The sequence below is a fragment of the Chenopodium album genome, chromosome 4 (genome assembly GCF_948465745.1).
Source record: "Chenopodium album chromosome 4, dcCheAlbu1.1, whole genome shotgun sequence".
Lineage (NCBI taxonomy): Eukaryota > Viridiplantae > Streptophyta > Magnoliopsida > Caryophyllales > Amaranthaceae > Chenopodium > Chenopodium album.
The window spans coordinates 882,274-900,559 of NC_137837.1; the positions used below are offsets into that span (position 1 = coordinate 882,274).

Below are 18,286 nucleotides of genomic sequence, written 5' to 3' on the forward strand. Positions count from 1 at the left end.
TTTCACTAAAATCCATGTTTTTGTCAGTAGTTTTAATTAGAACGTATACAGTATGACAAAGTTTTGTTATAATCAAACGAATCATAAAATTTGCAGATTGTAATATTTTGATATTCTCGATGTTTGTGATATGATGAACTTGGTATACCAGCAATATATATGCCAAAATATAACTTTGGTATGTGAGTCACGTACTAACAGAAAATATTCAGTGAAATTTGTGCGTGTCAATAACTAAGTGCAGTACAAACTACGTTGGGATTTATGCTATCCATCCGGACCCTCCATGTCACCTCAAGTATCTATATACTGTATGTCGAATCCTAAAAACTTCGGTATTTCATTTTGGGTTAAAATAGCCGAGTTATATACTTGGACACACGTGTCAGACATGGGTATCCGAGTACAAGTAACACAGTCCAAGAGTGCCCATATAATAGAGTACTCTAACTAGAAGATTGCAACATTATTAGAGCAGGGCTAGTGAATGATAAAGTCTTTGTTATTCACTCAGCATTGAAGAAACAAAAAAAAAGAAGTGAGAAATTTCAATGGGTAATAGAAGATGGATTTTTACTCTTATGATAATCTTGGGGTTAAATTTTGTGTTTAACATTAGACAATCTATTGCTTTGAAAAACTACCATACTAGTTTGCTCAACCGTACTTCCTTTCCTCAAAAATTCATTTTCGGCGTTGCTTCTTCAGCTTACCAGGTAATAAGGAAATCGATGAATGATTAATTTTTAGCTTGCTGTGTTTCCATCTTGTTTTCGTGTCTCGAGTTGGATTAGATTGATATGGTTGTTGCATTTCAGTATGAAGGTGCAGCGAAGGAGGATGGTAAAGGTCCTAGCATATGGGATACCTATGTTCATAAATATCCAGGTTGCTCCCTGTTTCTCTTTCTCTCCCTCCTTATGTTTACGCTATGTTTGAAAATAATAGTTAGAGTACTATTTTAGGATGTCTGGAAAATTAATGTAGTCATTAATCCTCGAATAGTAATGACTAATGACTTGTGTTTCCTTGTTTGTTATAATGTTGGCTTATAGGTAAAATCGTGGATGGTAGCAATGGCGATGTTGCTACAGATTCTTACCATCGATACAAAGTAAGTTTGTTTATTTGTAATTCGAGAATAGTCTAGAGAGGGGTATTAGATGCTCATAGGTTTTCACATACGAAGCATGAAGTATATATCAAATTAACCAGCTTAATTAGTATTTTGGTACTATTGATTGATATTCTTCATTATCTAGTAATTTTGAATTGAATTGCAGGAAGATGTGAAGCTCATAAAAGAAATGGGATTAGATGCTTTCAGATTTTCAATTTCGTGGTCCAGGTTACTGCCAAGTAAGAGCCATTTTGTCATTTTGATTCCCTAAAACATAGTTTCTTTGGTATCTTTCAATTAGTACAAGTACATGTTTAATTAATTTGTTTTTCAATGACATTCTTATAACTATAAATTATCAATGGGTTTTTGCCGTAATAGTTACTAAGGGTTGTTTTGATTTGATATGTGTATAACATGTACCAGCATGTGGTTAGCGTGTGAATCACACGTGTCATTTATTGGCATATCTAAGTCAATAGGTCGGGTTGATGGGCGGAGAATCATGATTGGCCCACGAGGCAATTTTGCTGGTTCAGGACCAGGCTGGACATGTGGACTAGAATTCGGCCCACAAGTCCACAACCCACCTAGGGGATGGACAATCATAATGTGATGCTTTAGTTTTACAAAAGGTCAAACTTTTAATTTCCTAGATGAGTCACAACTCACAACTCACAAAAACATTGTTTTCTTCCAGAAGGAAAGCTAAGTGGAGGAATCAATCAGAAAGGAATCAGATACTACAACAATCTCATCAATGAGTTACTCAAAAATGGTACGGATTTCACACCATAAGTTTTAGTATGGTTCCTAGGATGGCATTAGTTTGGGAGCTTATGACAAAATCACGCGTAGTAGTGTAGAACAACTTATAGCCTACTTGACAACGATGGATCTAAATGCAGGTATAAAGCCCTTCGTGACCCTATTTCACAGTGATCTTCCTCAAGCTCTAGAAGATTATTATGGAGGCTTCTTAAGTAGAAATATAATGTAAGCACCATTTTTCTTTGGATTTTTATTTAGTGATATCAAGCTAGAATTAATTAAAAGAAAATCAAATACTAGTACTTAATTATAAATGTGTGTGGCTCTCACACATTCGGGGTACTACGGGAGTTGGATGTAAGTAGCCTTATCCTTGTAACTACTGTAAGACTATTTTTGGCCAAACACTTCTCTTGAATAATGTTAATGACCTACACTTGATGAAAACTAGGAAGCATTGAAAATTCATTGAGCTATATTAACTTATTACTCTGTATTATTCCACCATAATGCAAATGTTCATATATATTGTCAATAATCAATAAGCCTAATCAACTGTCTGATAGACATTTATAACAACCTTAGGAGGTATTCTACTAAGTTAGAATGTAATGATGTTTAGGAAGTGACAAATAATCATATTATTGTTTACAGAAATGATTTTAGAGACTATGCAGAGCTATGCTACAGAAAATTCGGCGACAGAGTTAAGTATTGGACTACACTGAATGAACCACTGTATTATGACTTAACTGGCTATGCAGTAGGATATGGACCACCAGGTCGATGTTCGAAATGGCAGAATCTCAATTGCTCTGCCGGTGATTCCGGAACTGAGCCTTACGTTGTGGCTCACAACCTACTTCTTGCTCATGCTGCTGCTGCCAAGCTGTACAAGCAAAAATATCAGGTTAATCACCACCTTTAATTGCTAGCTAGGATAATTAGTCATCAACTTTTTCTTAGATTTCTTACTTTGAAACATACAAATTTGAGAAATTGAGTACATAAATGCAGCAGTAACATACTGTATTTAGCAATTTGTAATTCTTGTAAATGTGACATGATATTTGACAAGCTGCTAAATTAGTGCAGGCATCTCAAAAGGGAAAGATTGGCATTGTTTTGGCAACAAATTGGTATGTACCATTATCAAATTCTATACAAGACCGCGATGCTACTCAACGAGCACTCGACTTTACAATTGGGTGGTAAGTTATATCTTTGATAGTTTACAAAAATCTTCTATTCTGTTTCTGCCCTGGCAAAAATTCTGGTATGGTAGAACCCTCCTAACTTCCTAAGGTCATTCCTCAAGTCATAAAATATATGTCAAATAGCTCAATTAGTATCATAACTATTGCTTGATACTTGTGCTTCTGCTGTTACTAGGTTCATGGAACCTCTTACAACAGGAAATTATCCACACAGCATGAGTTCTTTAGTCAAGGATCGATTGCCAAAGTTCACGAAAGAGCAGTCAAAGATGATAAAAGGGTCTTTTGATTTTCTAGGATTGAATTATTACACTGCTTCGTATGTAGCGAATGCTCCTCCAATGTCTTTCAATGGCTCAATAACAAGATTCAGCTACCTTTCAGACTGGCATGGTACCTATTCAAGTAAGCAATTCTCAGCACTTGCAACGTGATTATATTCATCCCAATTTTTCAAAGTTATGGTAAGTTAGTAACATTGATGTTGTGGTGTTATTGTTATAAGGTATTTTTCAACTTAGTTATTACTATGGTTATGCTTCTAGATCCACCTATACGTTTTTGTTTACACTCAAAAGTTGCTTTCATATAATGCATCGCGTGAGATTTATCAAAAACTTTATTGCAGATGAACGTCATGGAGTTCCCATTGGTCCAAAGGTAAGAATTGAACTAGAACTATCAAACTATTACTTCTAGGCATACTATTTTTCCTCTTATTGCATTAACTAGTCCTGTTTCAGGGTGCTACAAACGGGTTTTACAGTTATCCAAGAGGGCTACGGGATCTTCTGCTTTACATGAAAGACAAGTACAATTCACAAGAGATATATATCACCGAAAATGGTACTACTACTACTACTACTACTGTCTGTAAAGATGAGACGTATTATGCATCTTTCATGTGTATTTGATTCTTTTGCAGGAATTGGTGAGCAGAATAATTCCTCATTATCACTTAAAGAATCCCTAGCTGACACGATACGGATAGACTACCACTACCATCATTTGCATTACTTAAGAGAAGCAATTCAGTAAGGCTCTTCTAATATCTAGCTTTATGTTGTAATTATGTCCGGAATTAATTGTCACATATATTTTTCAACTTCCCTAAACTAGTCATGGTTTAAAGCTGGGCTTCTTAATGTACCTTTAAATTAGGTGATCAGATACAGTATGTTAGTAAAATTTGTCCCTAAATCTCAGACAGAAGGAATAATTATTACCTAATGGATGTTGTTTGTGACAGAAATGGTGTTGATGTAAGGGGATACTTTGCTTGGTCACTGCTGGACAATTTTGAATGGAATTTTGGTTATACAATCAGATACGGGATCAATTATGTCGATTTTCAGAACGGGTTGAAGAGGTATCCTAAAAGCTCTGCCTTGTGGTTCAAAAAATTTCTGCGGAAATGAGATCATCTTAGCTATATGTTCATCTGTAGTTTTCCTAGTGTATTTTTAACTTATGAATTGGGTATTGTTTCAAATTTTAACAGTTATAGCTACTGACTGTACACTTGCCTGATAATCTGAATTCCGACAGCATGCAATTACAAGAATAAGCATTCATAGTAAGAGTTGAATAAGCTTGTTCGTTAACCTTAGAAATTTTATTCTTCCTTTTTTGTCTTTTGGTTATTTAAAAGTCAATAAATAATGTGGAAATTGCTGCTTCATTGGATAAGTACAAAAATTTAAAGTAACAGCTCTTGTACCTCAACTGAAGTGAGCCAAAGGCAACTCTGATAGACTGAGCCATTATAAACACCCTCATCGAGACATCATGGTTCGGTAGAGCTGTAGGATTGCCAGGGATGTCAATACTGCAGTTATTTTGAGGGACGAAGCTATGCATAACAGAAGCATTGACAGCCCATTACCCACACAACTTATTCATGCTTAACTGCATCATTCACATTAAAATAGTAAGCGGCCTCACCTTCAGCATGAGAAGCATGTCATGATCAGTACACGGTGGGTTGAAACCATAATTTATATGTGCACATACGTTGCCCATGAAGGCTTGAAGAGAGAAGCTTCACTCTACCGATTTTAGCTCTCATGCGTTATCAAATGTCAAACACTGTACCTTCGACTATCATGTCATTTTTGGTACTATGCTCTCCAAAGATGAACCATCTACTCCACCAGAATCATAGTTTTGTAACCTACAGCCCAACACCAAGTTCTGCAAGATATAATAAAGTTCAGTTGAGTTATATCAGCAAAGTGTAGCACTTAGATATACACTGCTTTCTTTTTTTTTTTTTTTTGTCTTTTTCTTTTTTGACAGGATATATACACTGTGCTAAGGGTATCAAACGAATTCTTATTCATTCTATATGAATTATGTATAAGCATGAAAGCTCACATGTTACATTAATCTAAAACAAAATTACAGAGATTAATGGATAAATGATGCAACAAGAATTAAAAGTTCAGGAAACTTGTTTTTGAGACCTCGGCTAAAATCTCATGTACAGAAGTTGGTAATCATCTGAGATTTACCCAAAAATCCAAATTAGAAAGATGAAAAGTGATGAAAGATAAAAAATATTGCAACAGTTCTCTGTTACAATTTCATTATTTTAGAGTACAGGGTACTAGTAGTAACAAAAATACAAAATCAACTCCACAACACATCCTCAATGTGAGGCTGAGGCACTTACACCAGCTTTATCTCAAAACAGCAAAGACAAATCACATACTTAAGGTCACAGTTCGTCTGTATCATCTCAAGTTTGACCCTTGCCTTGCCTCAATATCCTGAAGCCTTAAGGTTACAGCTCGCTTGTGAGCTTCCAGTCCCTCAACGTCAGCCATGGCTGCCACGTATGGGCCTAGATTTCTTAGGCCTTCCTCAGTCAGAGATTGAACTGTTATATACTTCTGGAAAGAATCAAGTGACACTCCACCATACATTCTTGCATAACCATATGTAGGAAGGACATGATTTGTTCCACTAGCATAATCTCCGACACTTTCAGGTGTCCATTGGCCCATAAATACAGATCCTGCAAATATCATCAGTACAGAGGAAATTAGCAGCAAAAATCTGCAAGAAATTTACTCAATTTTTGGGATTCAAAGTTACTTGGTTTGAATACATTAGCATATGCCATATAAAAATTATGGAAACTACAACAGCACTAACATTGGCAAATGCATTGTCTATTCTTATATAAAAGATATATACTCTCTCTGGCACTCAGTAAACATCTTCATTTTGGGAAGTGTCCCACAATTAACAATTTTTCCTAATTCCAAAGCAAGTTTTCATCTTGTCCTTTAGAAAGTTAAGCCCTAGGCACCTTCCCTCCTTTCTCATTTTCCATAATCTTTGCACAAGTAGATAACTTTATTGTGAGACAATCATCTAAAAAAAACTATAGGATGAAGGGAGAAGTAGATTAGAAAATACAATAGAGTGTATTTCTTGCAGAGGTTGGGAGCTTTGTGCTAAAAATTCAATGTTTATATGATTGAATAAGAGAGAAGAATTAATCATAGAAATCAAGGAAGAAGAGAAATTTAATTATATTTTGCAATATATAAATGATCAATACAAGTGACACTGCATTCGAGCTGATTGGGTTTCTCTCACTAACTCATTAGTCACTACAATTCGCAACTGCAACGAACCCACCACCACCACCCGTTACACCAACTTACCACAGACGACAGAAGTAATAGCAAGTTCAGACCAACAACAACAAACCGTGGCCAATGCAAGGTCAGAGAGAGGACCGTTAAAACAGACAAACACCTTTGGCTATTTGTTTGTACTGTGTTAAAGAGGAAGAGGACAAGAGTAGTACTTGTAGAAATTAAGGCTATGTTTGCCAATATTCGCAATGTAGTAGTAGTAAAAATAGTGGTAGCCTAGAAGAGTAAAGTATCAAGAAAAATTGTAAGTAACTCATGGAGAGTAATGGCCTAAAGCCATTAAACCCCTTTCGCAAGCTTTAAGCTTTCTATCAATCAAACATTCAACCTTTCGACTATATCATCTTGTTGCTACACGCTAGTCCGTTGCAGTTGGTATCAGAGCTACTGTCATGGTCACTTTTGGGTCGACCTAGACAAGGCCGTCGACCACCCCGCATAGGCACGCAAGGCCTTCGGGATCCCACTTGCCTACGTGAGCAAGTGCATGCTCGATTCGGAAAGAACGAGCCAAGTGAGGCTAGAGTTGCTCATTACCATGTCTAAGGCTTGTGAGGTTATCATGGATGATCCCCAAGTGCTTAGACCATGGTGCTAGCAAAGCATTGGCCAGCTAGGCCTTGGGCCTATGGCTAGCACGCGAGCGAGCGCACTAAAAGATCCTCGGAGTGTTTGGATGAGCAAAACTCCATAATAACCTTTGATACTTATTGAGGGGACTTATTAGGACCCTAATAGATCATACATGGCCATAGGGCCAAGGTTGGGTTCAAGGATCATGCATGAGAGCCCATTATTGTGTTACTGTCAGTTGGGTATTTCATGGCCACATCAAAATAAAGCTCTTTAGGGGGCGAGTGCTCACTCAAGGATTAGGGGTCAAAGAGTGGCCTTAGGGCTAGGGGCCTTGGGCATAGTTTTGGACATAAGATGACCTATGGGGACTATAGCACACTTGGATGGCTAAGGTGGACACTTGATTGGACAAATCGACTCGGTAGGTGCGAGGTGACTAACAAGGGCTTAGGACTTAGTATGGGCATGCTAGCTAAATGGTGCGTGCTTTGGCTAAGGAATGCTCTTGGGATCCTGTGAAGGTGTCTCTATGGTCCACTACTATAGTGGAGACTGTAGTGGCTCCAGCATGGAGGAACAAGTGCGGACGATGACCATGGGTCCTTCGGGGGAACCATGGGCTAGTGTGGCTATGTGCTGGATGGTGAGGAAAGGTCTTAGCTTGATGATTGGTCTAACCAAAGCTTTACTTAGTGGTTTATTTATAGTAAGTTCTCCTTGACGGTTATGCTTAGTCATTGTGGTTACATGTGGTCGCCTTGAATCTAGGGATTGGCCGAGTAGTGGGGCTAATAGACGGTTGAGGTATCCAACCAGAAACAAAGCTCGCACTAAAGACGCCCAAAGGCGGGAGATGAAGCCCAGAGAATCGACAACATCCTAGATACACACCCGCCAACCTCAAAATCGACACCCGGTTTGAAGCAAAGAGTGACGAGCCCATAAACCCAAAGACAAGCTCCAGAGTCAACAAAGATTCTGGTTGTCAGCCCCATCAATGGCGCGTCAGAGACTTAAGATAGTTTACGATTTTCTAGTTATGTTGTAACTCTTGTAAGTCGACGAGATCGTCAACAGCTTAAGTAGGGGAGGATGTTAGAATCCAACTCCTTTTGATGTATTAGATTCCTTTTAGATGCTTTCCTAGAGTTTAGTTTATGTTTTCTTTGCTTGAGGTCCCATTATTGTGTTACTGTCATTTCAGCGTTCACTAGGGATTCTCCTTGTAATCAATTTAAAGCTCCTTAGAGGGTGAATGATTAATGAAATCTTAAGCCTTCTACCAAGTGTTGCTTTGCTTTTATGCTTGTTTATTGTTAGACCTTTATAGATATTGTCTTACTTGCATAATAGCTCCCCTCTAAACTAACTTGATGCATTAAGAACTCGTGGTTCGGACCCGCTTGTACCTGCCTTGAAGTATCGGCCGTCGCAAGCTCCGACCACCCGCACTCCGTCGCCAAATAGACGTGAGTGCTCCTTTGATTTAATTGCCCGCTTGTATTGCTTTGTGCTCACAAGCCCCTCTTTCGCTCAAGGCTAGCGTTCTTGCCGCCAAAAGGCTAAACGCGCTGCACGTTTCGGGGTCCAAACTCCCTGACCGTGACACATAGCCACTCACCGACCAACTCAAAAAAGACAATTTTGGGTGGTGTGAGACGGCCGAGCAGGCGTTCGTGAAGCTTAAAATGCTATGACGACGACACCGGTTCTTGTTATGCCTGATTTCACTAAGTTTTTTGTGGTGGAGTCAGACGCCTCGGGGTAAGGCCTCAGCGCGGTGTTGATGCAGGAGGGATACCGGTGGCCTATTTCAATAAAGTCTTGTGGCCGAATGGCCGTGGTAAGTCGATCTACGAGAAGGAGCTCATGGCGGTTTGTTTGGCCGTCCAGAAATAGAAACACTACCTTTTGGGGCGGCGATTCCTCATACGCAACGATCAACGGAGCTTAAAGTTCAGAACATAACTAAGGGAAGTGGGTTCGGAATACTAGAAATGGGTTAGGAAGTTAATCGGGTTCGATTTCGACATTCAATATAAACCCGAGGTGGCCAATCGGGTAGCTGATGCGCTGTCTAGGCGCGGCGAGGTTGTCGGTGAGCCGAAATTGTTGACTTTGGTTACGGTTCAAGGAGTAGATTGGGATCAATTAGAGAGAGAAATTCGAGGAGATGAATGGATATAAGGGCTGAAACTGACGATCGAAAAAGGAGAAGTGTAATAGACCGACTTTAGGGGGCAATTAAGTAAAAGACAAATTTAATTAAGAAGAAGAAAAGGAAAGAAAGCAATCAGCTTTTAATATGTTTTATTATGGTTTTTCCATTTTTGTTAAGTAGTCACATGTAAGATTTAAGGTCAACCTTGACCATTAGTATAAGTAAGTTAGTATGTGTAACATAGAAGGGAGGCAGAAATTGAGTGAACCTCTTGAGACACTTGTAGCCTCAAGCTACTAGAGAGATTTGTAGCCTAAAGCTACTGAACCAAGTTATGGCTATCCTTATGTAATCCAACCGTTAATCAATCAAATGTTCAAGCTTTTAGCCTTAAATTAATATTCTTTGTGTTAATCTTGGGGTCGGAAATCTGGTCTATAATAGGAAGGAGGAGCTGCGGATATACAGTAGATGGTGACCATGTTTTTTACAAAGGCCAATTGGTAATTCCTCCTAAATCTGCCTCGAAACAATTCTTGCTCCGAGTTTATCACGTTTTTCCATAAGGAGGGCATGAGGGTGAGTCCAAAACATACTTGAGGTTGGCACGAGAATGGTTTTGGGTTCAAACCTATGTCAAGGAGTGTTTACTTTGTCAACGCATTAAGCACTCCCAACAATCTTCGGCGGGGCTTTTGCAACCATTACCCGTCCCGGAATGAGTGTAGGAAGACATCACTATGGACTTTATTGAGGGGTTGCCGAAGTATAAGGGAATTGATACAATATTAGTGGTGGTTGATCGGCTATCCAAGTATGCTCATTTTTTGGGGCTCAAGCACCCTCGCGGTGAAAGTGGCTGAGATTTTTGTGAAGGAAGTAGTGCGGTTGCACGGAGTTCCTAGTAGTATAGTGACAGATAGAGATCGAGTGTTCGTAAGCTCGTTTTGGAAGGAGTTGGTTTGCTTGCAAGGGACGGACCTCAAGCGTAGTACATCCTATCACCCGACGACCAGTCAGAGGTGGCCAACCGAAGTCATGGGCTCGCTGGTTACAATGGGTTGAATATTCCTACAACACCACCACACGTCGACCCACATGACTCCCTTTAAAGTTCTGTACGGTCGTGATCCACCACGTTTGATGAGGATGGAACTTGGCAGACCACGGTGGGTACGGTGGAAGAGTTATTACAGGAACGTGATATGATGTTGGATGAGCTGAAAATTAATTTGTTAAGGGCTTAACAAGTCATGAAGTCAAACGCTGATATAAAGAGAAGGGAGGTGGAATTCCAAGTTGGGGATCGAGTGTTCCTTAAGTTATAGCCATACCGCCAACGTTCATTAGCTAAGAGGCCATTTGAGAAATTGGCAGCGTGCTTTTATGGACCGTTTGAGGTAATTCAACGAGTAGGGAAGGTGGCATACAAGCTGCGATTGCCAAAGGATTGTAGGATCAATCCGGTTTTTCACGTCTCTCAGTTGAAGCAGGCCTTGGGTATCACCCCTAGCTCGCCAAATATTCCCACTCAAATCACACCCGAGTTGGAACTAGTAGTTGAGCCCGAGAGAGTGCTGGACAGCAAGCCGAAATTGGGCAAGGAGGATGGAATGGAAGTGCTGATACAGTGGCAGGGATTACCGGAATTCGAGTCCACTTGGGAGGATGCTCAGGCCATCAAGGTGGGTTTCCGGACTTCCATTGTGAGGACAAGGTGGCTCTTTTGGTTGGGGAGTATTGCAACGAACCCACCATCTCCACCCGTTACACTAACTTACCACAAGCGATAGAAGCAACAGCAAGTTCAGACCAACAACAACAAGCCGTAGCCAATGCAAGGTCAGACAAAGGACCGTTAAAACAGACAAACACCTTTGGCTATTTGTTTGTACCGTGTTAAAAGAGGAAGAGGACCAGAGTAGTACTTGTAGTAATTAAGGCTATGTTTGCCAATATTCGCAATTTAGTAGTAGTAAAAATAGTGGTAGCCTAGAAGAGTAAAGTATCAAGAAAAATTGTAAGTAACTCATGGAGAGTAATGGCCTAAAGCCATTGAACCCCTTTCGCAAGCTTTAAGCTATCTATCAATCAAACATTCAACCTTTCGACTATATCATCTTGTTGCTACACGATAGTCCGTTGCAGCAACCCATTACACATACCTCCCCCTCTCCACAGCCCCGCCTACTATCTCATTATTCATTCCCCAAACACCCCTAACAGCTATGTAATCAACTACTACTAGCAATACCCACCTACAAACTCATTATATATTCCCCAATTCAAGCATATGTGCCAACAGGGAAGAAAGATGGATTACTTTAAGCACCTTATAGACAAATGAATGACCAATACAGAAAAGCTTGCCAAAGTATGATGACTACAAGATTCAAACATGTACCTGCATTCTCAATGAAGCTCTCCCATTTCTCAGCATCTTGTACATTAATAATCAGATGCTCAGGTGCGTACAAGTTTGAGAAAGAGACTGCCTGCATGTGAAATGTAATAAACACATCAACGGACAGTGCATTTTAAAAAATAAAAAGAATAAAAAAGGATCACTTAGTAGGAGATGGAAAGCTTGTTAAACACTTAAACTTGGAAATGTAAATTAGATACTGCAGCATGCATGTTAAGCAGCAGTTGAAAGAGACAAAATCACAAACCTCAACCATATCACAAGCGAACACGATAAAACTATGAGATAATGCTTTTGATGCAAAATCCCCTCTAGGTAGATTTTGACATTGCTTGCTAATTTCATCCTCAATAGCATTTAGATTCACACCATCACCAGCTACTACGAGAACAACCTGACTATCTGGTCCATGTTCAGCCTGAAAAAACACGAAATATTGAATAATACAAAACAATTAAATTGATAAACATTCTAAGCAACAATGCCTTAAGGCACACATGAAAGACACAAATAGCATCCCATTCCCCTTTTCTACTTAAAGGTTGGGCATGAAAGTAGCCTGTTCAAAACAGTGATTGAGATGAGGACTTTTGCAAAACATATATTACTCTGATAGCAATGTAGATTATCTCTTCTCCATGGTATGTAAGGGCTCAAGCCCTTCCTGGATGCATATAAAATGCGGCCCGGAAGGGGTGCATATTATATGCTGCCTACTCTTCCCTTCAAAAATCTATTACTTTGTATATGTTTATTAAGGAAATTGTATGATGATGCAGATATCAACATGGTTAGCTTCCAAAAAAAAGGGTACAGAGACATACCTGAGAAAGCAAGTCTGCTGCAACATGAACAGGATTAGCATACTTGTCAGCAATCACTAGAACTTCTGAAGGGCCAGCAGGCATGTCAATCGAGATCATAGCTTCACTATTCTGATGGATAGTGAGGAAGTCAATCAGAAGAAAAGTTTAAATTTAGCTAAGAAACTACAATAAGTGACTAAACTCCTACCTGCAGGATCATCTTTGCAGCAGTTACATATTGATTTCCTGGTCCAAAGACCTTCTCAACCTATATATTTGAAGAAAATTAGTAGAAATGGAAGTTGGGCAAAGAATTTCCAATTAAAAAGAAAAACCATCGGGCACACTGGTGTGTATATATACAAAATATCTGAAACAATAAAACAACCTCAAATATAGATATTTATAGTCTTAGTAGTTAGTACCTTAGGGCAAGAAGATGTTCCCCAGGCCATAGCAGAAATGGCCTGTTCAATAGAAAAAGAGGATGGATATGAACTCCAACAGATACAATAATGATTTAAGTTGAATTCAAGAGGTTGGAGAATTTTTCATAATACAGAATATTGTATTTTTAAATAGTACAGCCTCTCAGACCTGAGCTCCTCCAGCTTTAAGGATATGAGTGACACCAGCTTTCTTGGCACAGTAGAGGACTTCCTAAAGAAGAAGAAAAGAGAGCATTAGTCATCAAGAAACTCCCAGAGTCATTCTACCACTGCTGGAATGATGGGAAGTCAAAGATACCTTGCATATGCTGCCATCCTGGCTTGGAGGTGTGGCAAGAACTACAGTTTTGCAGCCCGCAATTTTTGCAGGCTAGAATAACAAGTAGATAATGATGTCAACATTATTCAAATTTTGAAATTTCTTAAAATTTAGAGGCACTAAGATAAAAAGTTGCAACTCACAATTGAAAGCATAAGAGCTGTGGATGGCAATACAGCAGTCCCTCCCGGAACATAAAGTCCCACAGAGCCAATGCTTCTTGCTACACGTTTGCACCTAACTCCCTGACTTTGAAAAAAATCAAATGCCATTATAAGATGATAATAAAAGAAAATGTAAGATAATGGAATCAACCAATGTCTCTATGAAACTTACCTTCATGTTCTCAACACTTCTCTCCTCCGACTTTTGAGAAGCATGAAATGCATAGATATTGTCATAAGCAACATCGAAGGCCTTTTTTATATGGGGATCAAGCTGCAATATTGAAGATGTTAGGAAAAAGAAACTGGTTTTTCAATAACAAAAGAGCTACAAAATCTAGTAGGCCTATTGTAGATTATATACAAGAGAACTGGCTTTTCAATAACCAAAACTAAATTTCTTGCTTCAAAAAAAAAAAAAAAAAAAAAAAAAAAAAAAAAAAAAAACTAAATTTCTAATTAAAATAGTCCTTGAGAAGTATCTTATGAATACCTCAGGCTCTGGTAAGTCTGCAACATCTTCAACCACCTTATCCAGTTTGACTTTGTCAAACTTGACGGTATATCTGTTAGGGGATCATTACACCAAGTAAGTTTATAGTGCAAGTTTGGACGTGTATTGAAAAAAATGGGAGAAAAACAGGATGTATATGGTCACCAAAAGCATAGATAACATACTCTTTCACTGCATCATCACCCCGAGTGCGGACATCATCAACAATGGGTTGGACCTGATAAGTTTCAAAAGGGATAAAAACCATTTGACTCCTTCAAGAATGACTGCTGTAATTTTAAAGATGAAAGAGAGAACCCCCCCCCCCCTCCACACACACACACAACACAGTGAACACACACACACACAAGTAAAAAAGAAAAGAGATGAGAATTACAAACACCAAAAAATACACTCATTATCCAATGGAGAGAACTAAGTTGGCTAGTAAATATGGTGGGATATCCTATTCAGCATTTGAGAGCATGTTAACGGAAAGGATAAGTAAATAGGGAAAGAAGATAGCTCACCACACTAAATATAGATGAAAAATCGATGCGGGGACGAGATTTAAGATTATCAACCTCAGACATAGAAAGTTCAGATAATTTGTAAGACTTCAAGGCACATTTCACCCCGTTGCTCATTGAACCTAATGTAAAAGCAGCACACAATTGAAGCATGCACTAAAAAAAACTCAAGGATACAAATTTCCCAACAAGTGAGTAATACTAAGGTAACAACACAAAGTTCTTCACAACAATATTACACCGAAAACAAGCAAATTTAATCACCAGATTAGAGAAAAATGAGCATGTCATCAACAAAAAAATGTTTCAGTTTGCACCAGAGCATTACATGATACTGATACAAAATTGTGTTCACTAGTTCCTCCATTCCGAAATAGTTGCCAGCTTGTCTCAACCCATAAGAGGATATAACAAAATTATATTTAAATTACTGTGTACGATAATTGGGTCATACCAACACTCTGCAATCTCTGCACTCAGTTTTAGCAGGGTGAAAAATAATCATAAAAAATTACTAATAGAAGAAGGGTGACAAGTTCTTTCAAACATTCAGTATTATTTGGCATCAAACGGTCTATTGAGAGTAGTAAGATTAGTTAAGAGCTTTAAAACAGGGTGACGCAAGAATTGGGTAGCATATGTAAGCACCATTAGATCAACAAAAAAACTAAGAGTCACTATTAGAGTATTAGTAACAGGCAGAAGAGAGAATAAATTTACATAAACTTCTATTGCACCTTACATGTACTAGGGATATGTCTTAAACAGGTATATGTCCATCTGTCCAATGCAAACTGTACAGGATAATGTTCGACAACTTTATTACTTAAACAATCTTGACATTCCATTGTAAAGTGATAGTCTTCGTTATGCTTTATTTGTTATCGAGCACTCTAGCCTTGTCTCCTAGACTAATTATATCTTATTGTTAGCTCTAGAACTTTCACTTAGCATATGATTCCTGCAATTATATATAAGGTAAACCTACGACATTAATGTACAAGTTTTTCTACTTCTCTGTATCCAAGTGTCGGACTTGGCCATATTGGAAACATTAGCATTTTTTCATCTCAAGGCAAAGTCTCCAAGTGCCTATACCTATGTTGTACGGTCAAGTATCCATGTAATATCCTCGTATCAGAAATTCATACAAAACTTATTTCAGTTCACTTGCTTATACTATGCATCAATTCACTTGCTTGTTACAAGAATTATAACAGAAGTTTAAAAAATATATATATAAACAGCACCAGCTCCAGGAGAAGGGAACTAATTATTGAAACATCATCAACTTCTACAATTTGATACGATACGAATAAACAATTGTTCATACAACGCTAATATAGTAATATTGACAACTTTACATCCTAAAACACAAGAAATGGAGTACAAAAAATTAAAGCATGAGATTAATTGAGTTAATAAGTAAGAGTACCATATACCTGATGACAAAATTCGAGGCCGGAAACTAGGTTTCGACGAGCAGGGAGAAGACAATCGAAAGGAACGAGCTTCGAAAGGGTTGAATAACAAACTGGTTCGATGTAAGCACACAAGTTTAGTCTCCATCAGCAACTCCTTCAACAAGTCTTAATTGAGGCAATTTATCAAACAGTTTGTGGGCAGCACATAAAAAAAAAAAAAAAACAAAATTTATTGAAGCACAACTATCCAATTAATAAAAAAATCTTCCAATTCACAAATATAAAGCAATAATACTCAATTTAACAACAAAAATAACGAAGAACACAACATCAAGAAACAAAATTTCAATCATAATTAACCAATTACATAAATTGAATTTCAAGAAATAAAATGAATCAATTTTCGGGGAGAGAAATAATCGTAAATTAATTAGTAAATTATACAGTAACTGAATCGAATAATAAACGAAATTTATAAACTAGATTAATTTACAATTAAGGAAAAGAGAATAGAGAAAAGATGATTTTACCAAATTGGTAGAGAGAAAATGGGGGTCTGATGTTCAGTGAGTCCAGTCAGATAGCCTTGTCAAAGTGAAAGAGTTCTTTTGAAGGCAAGTGAAAGAGTTCTTAAGATTAAGAACGGGTCAGTCTAGTTTGGGTTTTTTTTTGTGAAAAAAAAAAAATAAATAAAAAAATAAAAAATTAGTTGACATTTGATAATCTGAAAAATAGAAGTAAATAATCTCACCTTATAATAACAATCTAGTTTTTTTTTTTTTTTTGTTTTTATATAAAAATTTCTTTAAAAAAAAATAACAATGTAGTTTTTTAATTCCACCTTTACATGTCATTTTCTTTTACTAAGGGTCTGTTCTCAACTTCTCATTGACTGAAATGAAATGAAATGAAATGAATATTTTATAAGAGAAGGAAATTAGGAACTGAACTGAACTGAGGTGAACTAAACTGAACTGAATTTCAACGCATGAGAACATGCCCTAAACCCTAACTTGTTAGTTTTTCAAAAAAAAAAAACTCTAGGGAAGAAACGCCTAGAATTTTCGAATCTCCTTCGAAAGTCCCTAGGAGATTCAAAAATTCTAAGCGTTTCCCTTTAAAAAATTTCAGATTTCTGCGTTTTTGTCGTAATTTATGATACCAAACTTGGATTAAAACAAATAATATTTCGTATATCATTAAACAACTTTTTAACCCAATTAGAATTACGTTAATACAAGTATTATATTTAGATATTAAGAAAAGTAAAGTGAACCAGATTCTGGCAAATTTTAAGATGCACCATGGTGCACCTAGAAATAGGTGCACCACGCCTATACTTTTGAACAATTAGTAAAAAAATCTGAACAATTGCAAATTTTGAACATGTAGCATCTGAACATCGCAAATTTTGGACATTTAGTTAAAAAATCTGAACAATTGCAATGCATCATGCCTATACTTTTAAACATTTAGTAAAAAAATCTGAACAATCGAGAATTTTGAACATTTAGTTAAAAAATTTGAACAACGCCATTTTTGAACATTTAGTAAAAAAAATCTGAACAATCGCAATGCAGCACGTCTATAATTTTAAACTTTTAGTAAAAAAAATATGAACAATAATAAATTTTGAACATATAGTAAAAAAAATCTGAACAATCGCAAATTTTGAATTATTACGAGTCAGACAAATTTTGAACTAACTCGTAATAATTCAATAATTTTGTAATATAAATTGAACATTTAATGTATACAAAATGAACATTTCTTAATAAAATATGAACATAAAAATTGCATGTTTATGTTCAATTATTGTGACGTGTTCATATTTTTTTACTAAATATTCATTTTTTGCAAAATGTTCAATTTTTTTTATTAAATATTCAAAAGTATATTCGTGGTGCACCTATTTCTAGGTGCACATAGTACTAATTGCCAGATTCTTTCAAAAAAAAAAATGGCCCGGATTAATTTACCTTTCTTGGGCCAGCCCATATGAAGTTAGAAGTTTCCAACAGCAAGCAAGGCAGTGGTTCGTTTGACAAACTTTCTCCGCAATTCATCAATTTACTCCGCAACAGCGCCATCCATCGGCACAACCGTCGACCTTCTCCGCAACAACAACCGGCGAAACCAACGCCGGTGTCATTACCCAAA

The 18,286-nt window shown here is 37.4% G+C and overlaps 2 protein-coding genes across 4 annotated transcripts; one reads left to right on the forward strand and one right to left on the reverse strand.

Moving 5' to 3' along the window:
* Positions 1-373: 373 nt before the first annotated feature.
* On the forward strand, positions 374-4,699 carry LOC145628401 (beta-glucosidase 13-like). Of its 2 annotated transcripts, none has more exons than XM_081680698.1 (13): positions 374-716; positions 819-888; positions 1,056-1,114; positions 1,284-1,359; positions 1,824-1,898; positions 2,029-2,116; positions 2,546-2,801; positions 2,987-3,102; positions 3,284-3,513; positions 3,737-3,768; positions 3,852-3,954; positions 4,034-4,142; positions 4,358-4,699. In XM_081680698.1, the coding sequence occupies exons 1-13, from the start codon at positions 552-554 to the stop codon at positions 4,524-4,526; spliced, it is 1,548 nt and encodes a 515-aa protein (XP_081536824.1). In that variant the 5' UTR covers positions 374-551; the 3' UTR covers positions 4,527-4,699. The 2 variants fall into 2 exon arrangements, with proteins under 2 accessions (XP_081536824.1, XP_081536823.1); XM_081680697.1 differs by having other exon boundaries at positions 377-716; positions 1,821-1,898.
* An 826-nt stretch (positions 4,700-5,525) lies between these two features.
* LOC145628402 (histidinol dehydrogenase, chloroplastic-like) lies at positions 5,526-16,794 on the reverse strand. Of its 2 annotated transcripts, none has more exons than XM_081680700.1 (15): positions 16,657-16,794; positions 16,145-16,291; positions 14,703-14,824; positions 14,358-14,410; positions 14,173-14,245; positions 13,852-13,953; positions 13,659-13,760; positions 13,495-13,566; positions 13,345-13,407; positions 13,173-13,214; positions 12,956-13,015; positions 12,766-12,876; positions 12,189-12,359; positions 11,921-12,011; positions 5,526-6,127 (listed from the first exon to the last, which is right to left on the reverse strand). In XM_081680700.1, exons 2-15 carry the CDS (start codon positions 16,269-16,271, stop codon positions 5,844-5,846), a joined length of 1,473 nt encoding a protein of 490 aa, XP_081536826.1. In that variant the 5' UTR covers positions 16,272-16,291; positions 16,657-16,794; the 3' UTR covers positions 5,526-5,843. The 2 variants fall into 2 exon arrangements, with proteins under 2 accessions (XP_081536826.1, XP_081536827.1); XM_081680701.1 differs by having other exon boundaries at positions 16,145-16,236; positions 16,657-16,713.
* Between the last annotated feature and the right edge of the window lie 1,492 nt (positions 16,795-18,286).